At 51.2% G+C, this 14,288-nt stretch overlaps 1 protein-coding gene across 8 annotated transcripts in view; it reads right to left on the bottom strand.

Annotated features, from left to right (window-relative positions):
- The window catches only part of MTSS1 (MTSS1, I-BAR domain containing), a 169,967-nt gene that overhangs the window by 4,004 nt on the left and 151,675 nt on the right, over positions 1-14,288 (bottom strand). For 2 of the 8 annotated variants that reach the window (XM_021088945.1, XM_021088943.1), the window contains 7 exons: positions 12,879-12,986; positions 10,983-11,080; positions 6,790-7,009; positions 3,395-3,514; positions 2,118-2,312; positions 665-838; positions 162-324 (listed from right to left, as the gene is read on the bottom strand). In XM_021088945.1, coding sequence (XP_020944604.1) covers positions 162-324; positions 665-838; positions 2,118-2,312; positions 3,395-3,514; positions 6,790-7,009; positions 10,983-11,080; positions 12,879-12,986 — 1,078 coding nt within the window. The remainder of the gene's footprint in view (positions 1-161; positions 325-664; positions 839-2,117; positions 2,313-3,394; positions 3,515-6,789; positions 7,010-10,982; positions 11,081-12,878; positions 12,987-14,288) is intronic. The other 6 variants (XM_021088949.1, XM_021088948.1, XM_021088947.1 and 3 more) reach the window with 4 other exon arrangements.

Here is a 14,288-nt window from a genome sequence, read left to right as displayed (position 1 = left end):
CTGCCTTGGATGGCAGCTACCCGACAGTGACAGACGGGCCCTCCAGAGCATTCCGAGCTGCTCTGCTGTGGCCAGACGTCTGCCTCCTCCAGCAGGGAGGGCCCCCTCCTCAGCTGGCACCGCCGAGGAAGCCCGGCTGGACAGCCCAGGCTGCCTCCTACCTTGGGAGGGGATGGTGTCCTCAGAGCAGCAGGGGGTGGTGGTCTGGGTGCTATAGCCGCTGGAGCACTGAAGCGAGTCCCGGCTGCTCCTCTGGGTGTCCAGCTGGAGGCCCCGAGACAGGGCCAGTGCCAGTTCCTCACAAGCCTCCATCTCCTCTCCAGGCTGCAGGGGGGAGGGAAGAGACAGACCCACCAGGGCCGTGAGCCACTTGTCCGATATCCCCAGAGCCCTTCCACACCCCCCTTCAAAGGGGGGCCCCCACAGGACTCCTGTTCTCCAGTGACCACCACTCTGTGGGCCCCGCTGGCTGTCAAATTGCTTGGGCCCTATGCAGGCTCTAGAAAGTTCTAGAGTTTGATTCTCATATCAGGCCTTTCCCGGGGGCCTTCTAAATGCTGCAGGGTGGGAAGTAGGGGAAAGTGGCCTCCAGTTTCTGGCCAGTAGATGGCCCCCCACCAGGTCCCCAGGGGCCCGGCCAGCTATGCAGAACAAAGAGCGTCACCCTGGTGGCGGCCGACACAGTCATGCTCCGTGGTCTCTGAGCCTCCTCGGCAGCGGCGGGCGCACCTCCGGCAGCAGTGGGGCCTCCCCCGCTGGAGTCTGGCTCCCGCTTCTCTTTGCGGCGCTGAAGAGTGTTCACCAGAGGCTGATCGTAAGGTCCTGGCTTGGCCCAGTCCTAAGTGGAACAAGCGTGGTCAGGCGCCAGGGCCTCTGCCTCCATCGGGAGGCTACAGAACCCACCAGACAGCTGCCCACCCACAGGAGGCAGCTGGTCCCCATGGGGGAAGTTCAGGCTGGGACAGGCCAGCAGCCCCTTCTCTGCCCCCACCCGGCTCTAGACAAGGGGGCAGAAAGTCCTTTGGGGACCCCCTAGGTACCTCCCCTTTCCTCCTCTGCCCAAGACTGAAAACCTTCAGCAACTGGGCAGGTAGCCTATGGAAGACTCTCAGTTACAGCCACCGATAGAGCTGACCCCCGGCCTGAGGTGTCTGAAGGCACCAGTCAGTGGAGAGCACATCCCCAGGGACCAGGCCCACCCTTCTGACGTCTGAGGAACTCCCACTGGCCTAACAGCCCCAATGCCCTCACTTGTGTAGAGTGGCCACCAGGGGGCACTAGAGGAACCTCAGCCACTCTCCCTGAGGCCGAACCTCCCCCTCTGGGAAACAGCTCCAAAGGGGACTTCTGGATGGGCCCTCTGAGGTCCTCCCATAGGAACGGAAGCCCCCTGGGCCAGATTTTGAGGAGTCTGAGGGGTCCGTACCCCTTGCGAGGGATGAACTCAAGACCTGCTCAAAATGCAGGCCACCTAGGGGTCAACTACTCAAATTAGGGACCTTCTCTCAAAATAAAGTAGAATACCCTTTTGGCATCAACTGGACTTGCTAGGAAATAATATAAAAACTTTGGTTTTTATATTTAAGCCCACATGTTTTAATATAAACAATTGAGACTAAAAATAATGTCTGCGTGTACTTTGAAGATAAACCATCGTAAGTGAAGACACATTTAGGGGGTATGGTTCTGTTACCGTGGCCCAATAAGGGACTCAGGGGAACAGTCTGGGGACCGTGGCCGAGGAGGACAGTCCCTCCCAGCCCCTGAAAACAGCGACACCCTTAGGAAGCCCCCCGCAGGGCAGAACTGGGCCTTACAACCTGGAACCAACGTCCCTGCAATGCCACATCTGGGTCTAACTGGGGTTGACTGGTGTTTCCTGAAGGGAGCCACCTCCTGTCTCAGCTCTGTGTGGGAACAGATGCTATCTCGGAGCTGCCTGCTGGCTTCTGGGTCCCCCCCGCCCCCATGGGAACTGACTGCGGGAGGAGGAGTCATGGGGAAGAAGGCAGAGTGTGAAAGGAACAGGGGGAGGGGGCTGGGGTGAGAAGAGGGGTGAGCACAGAGGCGATGGAGGGGGGAGAGGGGGCGAGAGGAGGGTGGAGAGAGACACAAACCTTCCAGCTAGGGATCTGAGATGACGGGAACATGCCGGGCCCAATGGTGTGATAATGAGCGTAGTCTGGAAGGTGGACAGAGGTGACCCGAGGGAGCAGGCGGGAGGCAGGCAGGCAATGAGGGGAAAGGCTTGCCCCCACGGGCCCCACCTGGGACTCACTTGGTAAACTATAGTGAGAAAACCCGTTAGACAACTGGAAACAAACAAAAAAGGGGGAGGGAAGAAGGAAAAAAAAAATTAATATAACAGGATGACTGTGGCGATACAAGATGGCATTGACATTCAAGGGGTAGGGGACGAGACTTGCATATTTACAGATAAAACAAACATCGGGGCTCTGCTGCCTGTGGAGCATCCATGATGTGAGAGAAAAGCGCCACATTGCAAAGGATGGCATCAAGGGAGCATTCGGTCGGGGAAACAGTTTAACTACATCTTAGAAGAGTCTGGGAATTATCATCAGTATCCCTCAAGTGCGGTGCTCTCGATGGGTTTCGATCATTAATAATTTCAGGGTGATGGCAATTTGCTCATCTCATTATGCAAATTTTCTTTTTGTCTTATTTTTTTAGGGCCATGTCTGCAGCACATGGAGGTTCCCAGGCTAGGGGTCTAATAGGAGCTACAGCTGTCGGCCTACGCCACAGCCACAGCCATGCCAGATCCAAGCCACGTCTGCGACCTACACCACAGCTCACAGCAATGCCAGATCCTTAACCCACTGAACGAGGCCAGGGATCAAACTCGCAACCTCATGGTTACTAGTCAGATTTCCGCTGTGCCACGACGGGAACTCATTATGCAAATTTTAAAACCGGAAAGCATCCGCTGAAGCTGTTCATTCCAGGTTTCCAAAATCATCCCACAAAGCAGGAGCAGCTTCCAAATCGGGGTGAGGAGGGGGATGCTGCAAACCACAAGGCGGAAAAGCACACAGCTTCTGCTGCAGTGAAACGTCACATCCAACAGCATGGTGACAGGAGGCCATGGCAGGCGGGGTACAGGGGAGGGGAGGGGAGGGGGTAAGAGGATGTCCATCCACGTTCTGGAGAGAAGCCTTCACACCTCCGAGTTCCCCATACCCCTTGCTCTCCCTCTGGACGACCACAAGGTCACTGCTCAGGAGCCAGGTACCCATTCTGGAAAAAGCCCTCGGCTCTGGCCCTCCCTCTGTCCCCAAGAGGGGCCGCTCTTGGTGGAGACTTTGAGTTCCTAGGAGCAGCTGGCCAGGGAACGGGCTGGGGGCGGGGGGAGGCTGGGACCCCAGATGGTCACCTTCTCCGTGGACGCCCAGGCGCCCATGGTGGAGCCTGAACTGACCGAGGTGGGCGAGCTGCACTCGCTCACTGACTGGCAGGTTTCCGAGGCTTCGGAGGAGGCCGAGCTGGATGAGTTCTGCAGCCAAGGAGGGACCACACGCCACCAAGAAAGAAGAGTCATAAAAAAGAAAAGGTGGGGGCAGGGGTGGGGAAGGGCACGCACGAGAGATACAGACACGTACACGGAAGAGGGAAGGATGAGAGAAGCACAGGGTTAGGGTCATTATTCCCAAAGCTGCGCCCACGTAGAAGCTACCAGGCCCTGGACAGGAAGCGTGAGACCCAGCGAGCTCCAGACCCAATGGACCCTAAGCTCCCCAGACCCCCACATCTGAGCGTGGCGCACAGCTCCTGTGCCTGGCACCAGGGATCCCTGTGTGCTCCTGGGCGTTCCTGCCAGTGCCGCAGGCCCAGGGACCGAGGGACGCTCGCCTCCGATACCTCTCAGGGGCCGAGGCATTACGGATTGCTTGGGCTTTTGTTCCATATCCGCCTTCATCACATGCAGCCTCTGAGTCTCTAGGGGGTGGTTTCTGGCTACAGAGCTGCCTCCTCATAAGACACCATTTATTTTAGGTCTCTGCCTGGCGAGTGACTTTGAACTTTGGGGCAGTGAAGCCCAGTGGTCAGGGCAGTGTTCCCGGTGGCCGTCGTGGGGAGGGATGAAGCTTCCTGGCAGGAGCTGGGATGTTACAGGAGGGGTGTCGGGCTGGGAAAAGACCTCTTCAGGCTGATTTTCTCAAACCTGCAGTCTCTGCCAGTCACCCCGCTGCTGGCCAGGGCACCTGCTCCCAACCCAGTCAGTTTCCTAAACTTCAGCTGTGAGGCAGAGACTGCCTGTCAGTTGCCCATCACACTGCAATATTCCGGTCCTGTCCTGGCCACGTGGCAGGTGCCTAACAGTGTGGACTGGATGATGGACCATGACCATCTCGTCCCTGTAACTGAGTCCCCAGCACACACTGGGATAGTGCTTTGCGTCCTCCCAGGCATTTGCTTTGCGTTCCGTACTGTTAACTGCCATCTCCTCCCACTTGTTCAAGCAAGTCTGAGCCTCCTCTACCGCTTCCCTGGAAGTGTTCTTATATTCATTGGCAAGGAGGCCAGATCTGTGTTTCTGTCCACCCGTTTCACCCGCCAAAGAAACGTTCCTACAAAAGGGCAGATCTTTAGCCTCCCAGCCTGCAAGAGCAAGGAACCGAAAAGGCACTCCATGATGCACGTGGCCAAAGCAGGGCCGGGCAGCACGGTGGACGTCCTGGCTGCTTCCCCAGCTCTGTGCCTGGTTAGCAGCCCAGGATCTCAAGTCTCGAAGTCTGGGTTGAAGGCTTTTCTCTGCCACGTCCCAGTCAAGGAACCATGGGCTCAATCTCTCTAAACCTCTGTTTTTCATCTTTAAAATAGGGGTCAATAATAGCTATAAGATGATGATTAAAAGAGATCACAGGTGTGTGTGTGTACGTGTGTGTGTAGTGCTTAATCAACTGTAAATAAAAATCAATTATCATTATAATTTATCAGGACTATTTATTTTGGTTCCTCTACTTCAAGGATGTTCAATTTGAAAAAAGAACCAGTAAATCACCCTAGGACTGCAGGTCCATAGTTCTTTTGACTTATGCTCATTTTTTTTCTGAAGAACCCCCTGTCTTGATGGAGTGAATGGCTCTAGGCCTGAGCTGCAATCATGGCCCCACCACTCCTGGGCCAATGTGGCACAATTTGAAAAGAGCAGAGTGGAGGATGATGGGAGAATTCTGAACACATCCTGCCCCACGGCATTCATTTCCACCTGTGCACCTGAGTCGGGAAATGAAGGGACCTCCCCCTTACGGATGTGCTCTCTGCATCCACACGAATAAAGGTAACCCCCACTGCCCTCCAAGAGACTGTACCTTCTGGACTGTGCCATGTGTCAAATTTCCTTAAATTTCCCCTCTATCTTATAAGCAGCCGTAATGGCTTAAAAAACAAAAACAAAAACAAAACGAACCCAGAATTCTCAATTAAATTTTGCAGCATCCCTGAGTTTACTGAACTATCCTAGAGTTGCAAGCCAAGCATTTCCTGGGCATCGGCTTTCAGATTTAAATCCCAACAAGCCGCCTTCCGCTTCCCTTGACTTTACGGAGGCAGAAACACTGCTTCATTCAGCCTGATCCACGCACATGGCAAGGCTGAAGTGCACGGCTTTTTTTTTTTTTTCCCCCAGAAAAGGGTGTCAGCACACAATACTGTGTTAATTTGTTAGTTGATTAAAAACCCACACAGAATGACGCTGCTCATTAGAAAGGCCTTTGAGGGCTTGCAAATTCCTGCTCTCCCTCCGACCATTCTCACTCTCTGCTCACAAGACATGCAGGTGTGGTTTAGTGCCATACGTACTGGGGACAGATGAGGGCAGAGACGGGGGACACGTGGGTGACACCTTAGAGACTAAGCCAAAGCACCCCAGCTAGGACAAGCACATCAAAACTTAATGCCCTGCCCGGCTCCTGCCTTCTGCTTCAGCTGGACCTGCTGGGCATCTAGCACCACCTAACCTGACTGGGGTCAAAGGGATTCAACACCGTCCCTTCTCCCAGAAGCAAGGTGCTAACAGAAGATGCTTTCTCATTCTCATTCTCAACACACATTGATAAAAGGAAGCTGAGAGCACCAAGGAAGGGCTGTGAGGGAGGCACTGTTCAACAACAGAGTCTCTGCCTCCGTGTGCAAATGCCCAGGAATTACTAATTGTGCTAAGCCGGGCACTTACAAGGATGCCGGAGGGTGGCTAACCACTTTGAGTCTGTCTACGTACTTGGGAAAACCCTCCAGATCAACGTGGTAACTCAGCCATCAGCAGCATGATGACCATAAGCTTCAACCCCCACTGAAGTCTCTCTCCCTTTAGGGGGACAATACATTTAAAGATGAGAAATTAAACCAGAGGGTTCCTGAGTCAGAAGACGGGGGTTCTGTCCCAACCCAGGTCCCCCTCTGTTTTCTTTTTTTTTTTTTTTTTTTTTTTTGGTCTTTTTTGCCTTTTCTAGGGCCATTCCCGCGGCATATGGATGTTCCCAGGATAGGGGTCTAATCAGAGCTGAAGCAGCCGGCCTACACCAGAGCCACAGCAACGCGGGATCCGAGCCGCATCTGCAACCTACATCATAGCTCATGGCAACGCCAGATCCTTAACCCACTGAGCAAGGCCAGAGATCGAACCCACAACTTCATGGTTCCTAGTCGGATTCGTTAAGCACTGAGCCACGATGGGAACTCCCCAGGTCCCCCTCTGATTCCAGCCACTGAGGGTGGTCAGGACCCAGGTTTTGTGATGGCTGCTCCTGGCACCCAGAGCACCCTTACCTGGTTGGGGGCCTCTGGCGGCATGGGGGATGGCGACTTGGACTGGAAAGCGTCCTGGGAGATGAATCCTGAGTCGTGAGAGGACACGCTGGACAGCCGCACAGGTGCCTGCTGGGCCAGGCTGGAGCCGCGGTAGCGGTAGTGGGAGCTGGGCGAGTGCGAGTGGGAGCCGTGGGAGCCGCTGGACCTCGAGTCGCTGCTGTTGACACTGTTCAGGCTGCTATGGGGGGGAAGGGGACAGACCACAGGGGACAGACGGGGGAAGCACAACATGATGCCATCAGCCCCAAGGAGCTGCGCAAATGGTGAGAGGTGTTTTTAAAAGACCCAACTATCAAGCTGATAAATAAAAGTTTTTTCTCGTGAGTTAAGCGGGGGAGACCCAGTCAACGGTGCAATGAGGCGGCCTTAGGACGCAGGCCTGTGATTCTTAAGAGTCCAGTGCTTATGGAAAAATGTTCAACATCGATAATTATTAGAGAAATGCACATCAAAACTACAATGAAGGACCACCTCACACGGGTCAGAGTGGCTACGATTATTAAGTCTACAAATGACAAATGCTGGAGAGGGTGTGGAGAAAAGAGAACCCTCCTACACTGTTTGTGGGAATGTAAATTGGTACAAACACGATGGAGAACAGTATGGAGGGTCCTCAAAAAACTAAAAATAGAACTACCACATGATCCAGCAATCCCACTCTTGGGCATATAACCAGACAAAACTACAAAAAGATCCATGCATGGGTGTGTTCATAGCAGCACGATTCTCAATAGCCAAGCTATGGAAGCAACCTAAATGTCCACCAACAGATGAATGCATTAAGAAAATATGGTACACATATTCCATGCAGTATTATTCAGCTATTAAAGAGAATGAAATAGTGCCATTTGTAGCAACATGGATGCTATTAGAGATTCGCATACTAAGCGAACTAAGTCAGAACGAAAAAGAAGAAAACCATATGCTATCACTTACATGTGGAATCTAAAACATGGCACAAAGGAACCTATCTACAAAACAGAACCAGACTCACAGACATGGAGAGGTGGCGAGAGAGAGTAGGATGGACTGGGAGTTTGGGGTTAGTAGATGCAAACTATTACCTCTAGAATGAATAAACAACAAGATTCTACTGTAGAGCACAGGGAACTATATCCAGTCTCTTGGGACAGACCATGGTGGAAGATAATAAAGGGGTGTGTGTGGGGGTGTATGTGTCTGGGTCACTTTGCTGTACAGCAGAAATTGACACAACACTGTAAATCAACTATACTCTAATAAAAAATAGGAAGCAGATGTCTCTCTCTCTTTTTTTTTTTTTTTGGTCTTTTTACCATTTCTAGGGCTGCTCTGGTGGCATATGGAAGTTCCTAGGCTAGGGGTCAAATCAGAGCTGTAGCTGCCGGCCTACGCCACAGCCACAGCAACGCAGGATCCGAGCCGCGTCTGCGACCCACACCACAGCAATGCCAGATCCTTAACCCACTGAGCAAGGCCAGGGATTGAATCAGCAACCCCATGGTTCCTAGTTGGATTCGTTAACCACTGAGCCATGACGGGAACTCCAGGAAGCAGATGTCTTAAAAAAAAATAAAAGAGTTCAGTGATGCCCAATTCTGCTGTGTCACCTATCGCCAAGCCAGAGGACCCCACTGTCTGTGGCATGAAAAGAATTAGGGCTCATCTCATCTGCTCACCAAAACCACGGCCCTGAAGCCGAAACCACAAAGGCTGCAGCATGACCCAGCTGGAACACGCAAGTATCTCCCTTAGATGGACCACCCGGGCCCAGGAGACCAAGGTCACCGCAGCCAACCATCACTTTGCACCAAGAGACTCCTTGAGGTGATTTAATCCTAAGGAAGCCTTGCACAAGAACCCCGCACAGAACACCAGCAAAGCAACCCTGTGTTTGCATTCATGTGTTTCAGATTTTATTAACAAAGTTGGTGCTTTACTAAATGGCTTGGCCACAGGTGTTTCTCTATTAAAATACCTATAGGCCTGGCATCAGAAAACACCTGGCAAGACTAAAGGCCATCAATCTACGCTGTTTGCTTCCGAGGAGGGACAGTAAACAGGATGCTGGAAAGTGACACGTGCCCGCTGGTGCTCTGTCTGCATCCTGCTTCCAATCCTAAGCAATACGTTGTACACTCTGTCTGATCACTCACATGATGAAACCCAGAAAACTACACAAAGCCGCGTGGTCCAAACAAGCAGAGCTGACACAGATGGGGCAGCTGGTAGAAGCATCAGAAGGTGTGAAATAGGAGTTCTGGTCATGCCACAGTGGTTAACGAACCCGACTAGGTACCATGAGGTTACGGGTTCGATCCCTGGCCTTGCTCAGTGGGTTAAGGATCCGGCGTTGCCGTGAGCTGTGGTGTAGGTTGCAGATGTGGTTTGGACCCCTAGTTGCTGTGGCTCTGGCGTAGGCCGGCGGCTACAGCTCCGATTCGACTCCTAGCCTGGTAACCTCCATGTGCCATGGGAGTGGCCCTAGAAAAGGCAAAAAAAAAAAAAAAAAGACCAAAAAAAGAAAAAAAGGTGTGAAATAAATAACCCAGCCTGGGATTAGAAAGTTTGTGGTTTCTGCTGCTAACTGCGCAAGAGACACATGTCAAATTTCACAAACTCTGACAGCTAACAAGGCAGTCAAGGGCCGTGTGACTGTTCCACACTAGAATTACTTGTGTGAATATTCCTACAGATACAGGGGACTCTTCTGGGGGAAGTCACTGCTACGGGGGATAGTTATCATGACTGTGGCTTTTCCTGTCCCGTCAGCCAGAAAAGGGCATTTGGAGACTGACAGCAAAGCTCATTGCAAGTCCGCTGCAGCAAGCTCAGAGCTGATGGTGTCCACGCAGCATGATTTTCTATTGAAACTGAAACTATAAGAAAGAAAAGATACTCCTGTAGCTTTCTTTTAGACTGAGAAGACAGTTTTCTTGGCCACTAAAGAAAAGAAACCCCTCAATAAAAAAACCTAAATACATGTGTCACACTCACACAGGCCACAAAAGATGACACGGAGTTCCTGCTGTGGCTCAGAGGAAACAAATCTGACTAGCATCCATGAGGATGTGGGTTTGATCCCTAGCCTTGCTCAGTGGGTTAAGGATCTGGCGTTGCCGAGAGCTGTGGTGTAGATTGCAGATGCGGCTCGGATCTCGCATTGCTGTGGCTATGGTGTAGGCCGGCAGCTACAGCTCTGATTTGACCCCTAGCCTGGGAACCTCCATATGCCTAAAAAGACAAAAAAAAAATAAAAAACAAATAATAAAAAGACGACAAGAAGAAGGCAGCCAACATTTGCAGGTTGCAGAAGTCAGGATGGAGCATCCTAAATCTGAAACTTCCCGCTCCGTGTACAGTACACGAGCTCAAAAAGAAAAGACTACACACACACACACACACACACACACACACACACACACGCACATGTTGCCATACATGGATTCTGCAAATCCATCCTGCTCTTTCCTCTTAGTGCTAATTTACAGGACGTGGAAATTCATTTGGCTTTGAAAAGTCAAAGAAAAAGATGAGCAGGTGTGGTAGACCAAGAAAAGTGAGGCATGAAGATGTTTCTACCCTTCCAGAAGAGAATAAACTTGGCAGTCAGCAAGCCAAGAATGGTCTTGGACAGAAAACTGCCAAAAACCAGCCTTGCAAATGGCAAACTATTCCAATGGATTCTCACTGTGAGTCGGTAGGTAACACTAATAACAGGCTGCTGCTGCTGCTGCTGGTGAACAGATTGAGAATTCTATTCACTCTACGAAGCCCTGAGCCTAAATTTGGGGGGAAATGAGGGCCTGAGCCACTGTTACTGCCTTCATTTGTTCTGGCAATGATGAGATGAGCCCGCACAAGAACCAACCTCTTTGCCCTTTTGCAGCCCATGTGGTTTTTACTGGGCCCAATAGGAAAATTCATGAAATGGGAAAACCCATACAGTGCACACTGAGAAAGCTGTGTCCGCTCGTCTAAAGCCTCGTGGGATTTCTTCCTTCTGACTAAACTGGAGACTCAAGAGAGAGCCCCAAATCAAGATGAGATCCTCTCACCCGATCATATCAACATCTCCTGTTAAAATGAGCCATTCTGGAGCTCAGCACTCACATGTGCGTCAAGAAAAATGCCTGGTCCCTAAAGCAGCAGCCCAGCCCGCCTTCACTTACCTGCAGACACTGGATTTGCGGGACATGGTGGTGCTGGGGGAGGAGGGTGGTGTCTGGTACGACCAACTGTAATCAGAACCTTTCAAGTCCAAAATCACCTATGGGGACAGAGCCAGGAGGGTGAGCAATGTGCCGAGAAGGGAAATGTTATCCATCAAATCTTTATACCCATTGTAACACTGAAATTTTGCCATCATTGAGGAGTGGCGATCAAAGAAAAAAATGTTAAGAATTGTTTTAAAAATTAAAGAATCATGGAGTTCCTGTCATGGCTCAGAGGTTAACGAACCCGACTTGTATCCATGAGGCCATGGGTTCAATCCCTGGCCTTGTTCAGTGGGTTAAGGATCCGGTGTTGCTATGGCTGTGGTGTAGGTTGGCAGCTACAGCTCCGATTTGGTACTTAGCCTGAGAATTTCCATATGCCTCAGGTGCGGCCCTAAAAAGACCAAAAAAAAAAAAATTAAAGAATCATAGTACCAATCCATTAAAACTATATTCCTTATTCTGAGACAAGCAAAAATATAATTACTGGGGTGCAGGGGAGGGGGGACCACTAACAACGTGACAACAACAAAAAAGGAAGATTTAGTTACACATTAACAATTTTATAAGAGCCATTTACACCCAAGGTTAGAATATATAGGATTTTTGTCTTCTGGCACCACACAGACAATCACAGTTTCAAGTTGTGATGATCTTACGTCTTAGCCTCTTGACAGTCAATGGTCACTTGTGTCCCATTTGACCATTAAAACCTGGTGGAATCACAACCAAGCCAATTCTCTTACAATTGCTTCCACATGTGTCTCCCTTACTTGGCACCAGGCTGTTTGAGTGTAAGATTCACCTTCCGTTATATGGCAGGTGCTCAATTAATGTCTACTCACTGGGTGAAGGCCTGCATACTGCGGTCTAATAAAAGCCATTTCCTAGGATGGAAAACATAAGCTCTCAAATTCGTCTTCTGTGTTGGCTCCCAGGGAGGTGGTGAGAATTTTACAAAGGGCTGAAGCCAGCAAGGGATTTATCAGCTGTTTCCCCAAATAGGCCTCTTCCCACTGGATCTATGCTAATGTCAACTGAACCACATGAATCAACATTAAAAAAAAAAAAATCGCCGTTTTCATAAGCGAAACCCTCGTACATGACTTAACTTAGAATGGGAGAAGTTCAGTGAGAATGACTTATAACGATAACTAAGACACACCACTGACATGTTCCTATGAGCTTTTATTTCTAGACGGTCAGTGAACACGGTGGCTTAGAGCATATGGGCTCTGGACACTGATAGCTTGGTTTAAATCCCAGTTTTACCAGTAACTAGCTAGGTGAACCTGGTTGAGTGATTTTCTCTCTCAGTGCCTTCAAGGTTCTCTGGAAAGTGGGGATAAGAGTGAAGTCTAGCAGAGCAAGTCTATGCGAGGAGCTTAGAGCAGTGCCTGAGAGACAGTAAGCGCTCTGTAATGACCAGGGACAATGTAAAACACAGGTGTTATTTTTCTCTTTTTTAGGCCATAGCCGCAGCATACGGAGGGTCCCAGGCTAGGAGTTGAATCGAATCAGAGCTGCAGCCGCCGGCCTACATCACAGCCACGGCAAAGCTGGATCCAAGCTGCATCTGCAAACCTACGCCGCAGCTTGTGGCAACGCTGGATCCTTAACCCACTGAGTGAGGCCAGGGATCGAACCCACCACCTCATGGTTCCTAGTCGGATTCGTTAGCCACTGAGCCATGACGGGAACTCCTATGTTGGGTTCTTAATGCACTGGACCACAAAGGGAACTCCGACACGGGTATTATTTTAAGTGAGATATTGCCGCAGGGAACCCTCAGGACCTTGAACTTTGACCTCTGTGGTTTGCTCTCCCGAGGCCCTAGCCCACAAAACCTGCCTGTTCACTTGAGGAGGGCAGCTTGTGAGGGTCCATGGTCAGGCTTTTCAGATCTTCCGATATGGTCTGAAGGTGCGTTATTTCCCCGAGCATCGAGATTTCTTCTTCCTGAAAGTAATTCACAACCTGTCGTCACCAGCGATTCACATCTATCATCTTGATCCCACTGTTTTTATTAGGGACAGTATGTAACGCTTTCAGCTTTTCAGAAAAAGGCATCCAGGGGCTGGTAAGGTTTTTTTGTTTGTTTGTTTGTTTTAGGGCCGCACATATGCGCGGCACAGGGAAGTTCCCAGGCGGGGGGTCGAATCAGAGCTGCAGCTGCCAGCCTACACCACAGCCACAGCCACGCAGGATCCAAGCCGCGTCTGTGACCTACACCGCAGCCCATGGCAACGCCGGACCCTTAACCCACTGAATAAGGCCAGGGATCGAACCCGCATCCTCATGGATACTAGTTGGGTTCATTACCACTGAGCCACAACGGGAACTCCCAGATTCATCTTTGCTTAAGCCATTACGAGCCCTTTCTTTGGGGTCACGGAGATGAAAAAGTAATCAGCCATAATCATGGAGAGATCCTGCACAGGGAGGAACAAGCCACAGCAAACACGTGGGCCTTGCCCCTAGTGTCTGGGGGCTGGCAGGCCTGCCTGAAGGTCTGCCGTGCACTCTCACAGGAGCCTCGGCACTGCCCCCGCCCCATGGGCCAAGGGCCGCCTCCCCCGCTTCAGTGGATGACATCATTTGGAGATATTTTGGTCCGGATCTGGCTGCGCTGCGACAGCCCACTGTGTTTCCTGGAGATTAAGTGCCCCCTTCTTTCTTGTTTTTTCCACCAGCTTAATCCGTGGCAGGTGAGGCAGGAACGGGGGACATGGAAGAAACAGTCATGCACTGTCCCAAAGCGCCAAGCCGGGGCTGTGGGCCCAGGTAAGAACGAGTCATGGAAAAGCGGAACAGCTCACACGTGGGCATTTTTCTACAGGGCCGAGGGGAGGGAGCTGGCGCCTGGGGGGTCAAGAAAGCCTACGACCGAAGTTCTCAAGGCACGCAGCCGATTTACTTAAAACTTAGCTCTGCCCTGATTCCTCGAGGCTTTTCCATTATTACCTTCACAGCCGCTTGCTGGCATTCGGCTTGGCCGGTGGGTCTCAGTATCATCTGGAGGACTGATTTATTTAAAACCAAGATGCATCGGTCCCCACCCTCAGAGCTGGATATTCAACAGCTCTGGGTTGGGCCTGACAATGTGCATTCCTAACCCGTTCCCAGGTGCTGCTGCCGCCCTGGGGCCCACACTCTGAGAACCACTCTGAGGGCCTTCTGGCCTTGGGGAGAAAAAGTAAGTGGAACCCCTGGGGCTAAGAACACAGATGCTGGGGCTGCGTGGCCATCAGCAAGTTGAGA

Source organism: Sus scrofa, chromosome 4 (assembly GCF_000003025.6).
Source record: "Sus scrofa isolate TJ Tabasco breed Duroc chromosome 4, Sscrofa11.1, whole genome shotgun sequence".
Lineage (NCBI taxonomy): Eukaryota > Metazoa > Chordata > Mammalia > Artiodactyla > Suidae > Sus > Sus scrofa.
The sequence above is the reverse complement of the archived record's forward strand: the minus strand, read 5'-3'. Positions and strand labels throughout refer to the sequence as shown.